This window comes from Frankliniella occidentalis, unplaced genomic scaffold, assembly GCF_000697945.3.
Source record: "Frankliniella occidentalis isolate FOCC.00 unplaced genomic scaffold, Focc_3.1 Scaffold79, whole genome shotgun sequence".
NCBI lineage: Eukaryota > Metazoa > Arthropoda > Insecta > Thysanoptera > Thripidae > Frankliniella > Frankliniella occidentalis.
The window spans coordinates 785,064-787,697 of NW_026267209.1; the positions used below are offsets into that span (position 1 = coordinate 785,064).

At 59.4% G+C, this 2,634-nt stretch overlaps 1 protein-coding gene across 1 annotated transcript in view; it reads left to right on the top strand.

The window, feature by feature from the left end:
- Positions 1-388: 388 nt before the first annotated feature.
- Positions 389-2,634, top strand: part of LOC113209131 (tripartite motif-containing protein 2) — a gene marked incomplete at its 5' end in the record, with an annotated part of 11,360 nt that continues 9,114 nt past the window's right edge. The window contains 1 exon segment of the mRNA XM_052268905.1: positions 389-465. Within this exon segment, the coding sequence (XP_052124865.1) occupies positions 413-465 (53 nt within the window).

Here is a 2,634-nt window from a genome sequence, read left to right on the forward strand (position 1 = left end):
CCGCCGCGCTGCCATGTCGGGCGTGGCGGGGCGCGGCGGGGCGTGGCGGGCGGCATCAGTGGGTCGGTCGCCGTTATCGACCCGCCGCCCAATGTCACGCTGCACTTCCTGCGCCTGCACGACTTATATTTCTCCAGTTTGCTGTTGTTGTTGTTGCCGTTATTTTATTACTATTATTTTATGTTGCTGTAGTTGTGCGTGTTTAGTTTTAGTTTTCCCAGGTTCTCCGTAATTTGCACTTGGCATTATCACTTCTGCGTAATACTGCACTGCAAAAACCTCGCCGCGCACGTTATTCTGTTTATTTATCTGCACCTTTTCTTTACGTTCACACTATTTTGCTTCTTTTTATTTATTTTGCCCCTTTTGTGTTTTGCTTTGCTTGCAGCGTTCTATTTTCGCCTGCACCGCCATGGAGCGCGAGACCATTCTGCGGCACCAGCTGGACGGCACGGGAACCCAACGGTGAGCTAGAGAAGCGAGCGGGGAGCGGGAGAACCAGCAGCCGAATATAAGACGCATCACTCGGGGACAAAAGGAAAAGGAAATGATATGGGGGGGGGGGGGGTGGAATGGGGCGACTTGCACTACTACTTTGGACCGATATCTCGCTGACGTCATGGGCGAGCGAACGCAGCGTGACTGTACAGCTGGCTGCCACGCAGGGGGCAGAGTGCGCAGTGTAGGGCGCAGCGGGCGGCACCCCCTGCGGGTGACACCTTCTGCAGGGCTGGGTGTCGCTCCTCATCACCACGACGGCCTCTGCCGTGCTGAGCCGCGCAGTGGCAGGGGGGGCAATCCCATATCACAGCGAGACGTGTCCAATAGACGTTGGCAGCTATGAGCGTGAGGTACACAAGGAAGGCTACCAGGCGCTACCGCCGGCCACTTAAGTGCATGTTCACATGCCTGCGAACCGACCTTATTTAGGGTGGTGGTATGGTGTTGCATTTATTTGAATTGCTCAGTTTGTGCTGATCCGCGTTTTTATAGTTGGGTACACAGTTCGAGTACAAAAGCGAAAATAGTGGTTTATCGCGCTGCCGATCAGCAGCTGATGGCGTGGTCCGCTTCGGGAGGGCAACCCGTCGCGTCGGGTAACACAAACCTATGCGAAGAAGAGGAAATAAAAGAGCATGGAAACCAAATTATTACAACTCGTGGATTTCGTGCGACTGTCTTTCATCTCTCACTTCTAGGCGATGGCCGCGCCGTGTCCTTATACCAGTTGTAATCCGCGGCCCTTGAGGGGGGGGGGGGGGTTGTCCCGCTACTACACAGTCTGTCGTTCATCCTCCAGCAGCGAGCTCGTGCGGGTCCCTTCAGCCGATAGTGCTAAGTGCTTCGTACGGGATTGCCACGGGCTGAGCGTTGCTTTAGGGACCTCCTTCCTCCCCCCCCCCCTTTCCCTCTGTGCGGAGCTTTATGGACCTTCCCTTATCACCGGGGGAGCCACGCCATAGGCGGCGGCGCGACCGTGTGGCTCATGGCGTCGGCCTGGAATCTGTGCCGCGGCGGCCTGGCCTGCCCGCGACCCGAGCCCAATCGAAGGGAATGCAATGTGCCGCAGCGGGCCACGGGCGGGCCACGGGCGGGCCGGGTGCAGGATGCCGTCCCCCCACCATGATGTCAGCTGTCGCCACAGCTCGGTGACAATGAGCCGGTGCAGGCCCTGCTGCTGCTGCTGCTGCTGCTGCTGCTGCTGCTGCTGCACACCCCGCCATGGTGGACCGGGCGGACCCCACAGCACAGCAGCAGCGTTTCGTTTACGAGCGGAAGTCTAATCAAACTCGGCGTGCCGGGCCGGGGAGGCTAGGCTAGGGTGGTTACTGTAGGCCATCACCAAAATTTGGTCGCGAGTTGCGACGGGTTCCCCGTCCATCTCGGATTTGGCACAGCGGGGGCGCATTTGAAAGTTCGGCAAATTGCCTTTCTAATGCAACCCTGGCCATGATCGGGAACCCGTCTCAATTCGGTACGTTTGTGGCCAAAGCCTAAAGTGGTGCAGGCTGCAGGGCCGGGCGCTATGGACGAGCGTTGAAGAGGAGTGCAGCACAAGCGTCGCGGTGACATTCCTGCTGCATCCCGCTGTGCTGCTCTCGCGCTTGTAGCCGCGGCTAGAGGTACTCGGTATGGACTTTCACGCCGTGCAAGCCGCCTCCTGGAGGGAGGGGAGTGTACCGGCGGCTGCGGTACGGCTTGCGCCGCGCGTGAGCCAAAGTGTCACGCCGATGCTGTGGTGCTCATTGTGCTCTTCTTGGGGTCGGCGAGAGGGGCCCCGCGCCTCGCCCCGCCTCGCCCCGCCCCGCCTCGCCCCGCCCGCGCCAGGGCGTACCCTGCTCGTGCTCGTGAGGCCGTCGGTTCCCGACTGTGATGGCGCCACACTTGCGAGAGAGAGAGCGAGTGATCTCTTCGAGTTTGGGCTGTTCAGGATCAGACAGGTACCTATTGACCCCCCCTCTCTCTCTCTCTCTCTCTCGCTCTACCCGTCTCTCTTCCTCCCACTCGCTCTCTCTTGGTACACACTGCTTGCTCTATCTCTCTCTCTACACACAAACATACCCTCCGCGACGAGTGCACTGTAACACACGTCTCGTTGCTCGCAGCCAGCCCCATGGTGACCCTCAGGGAGGC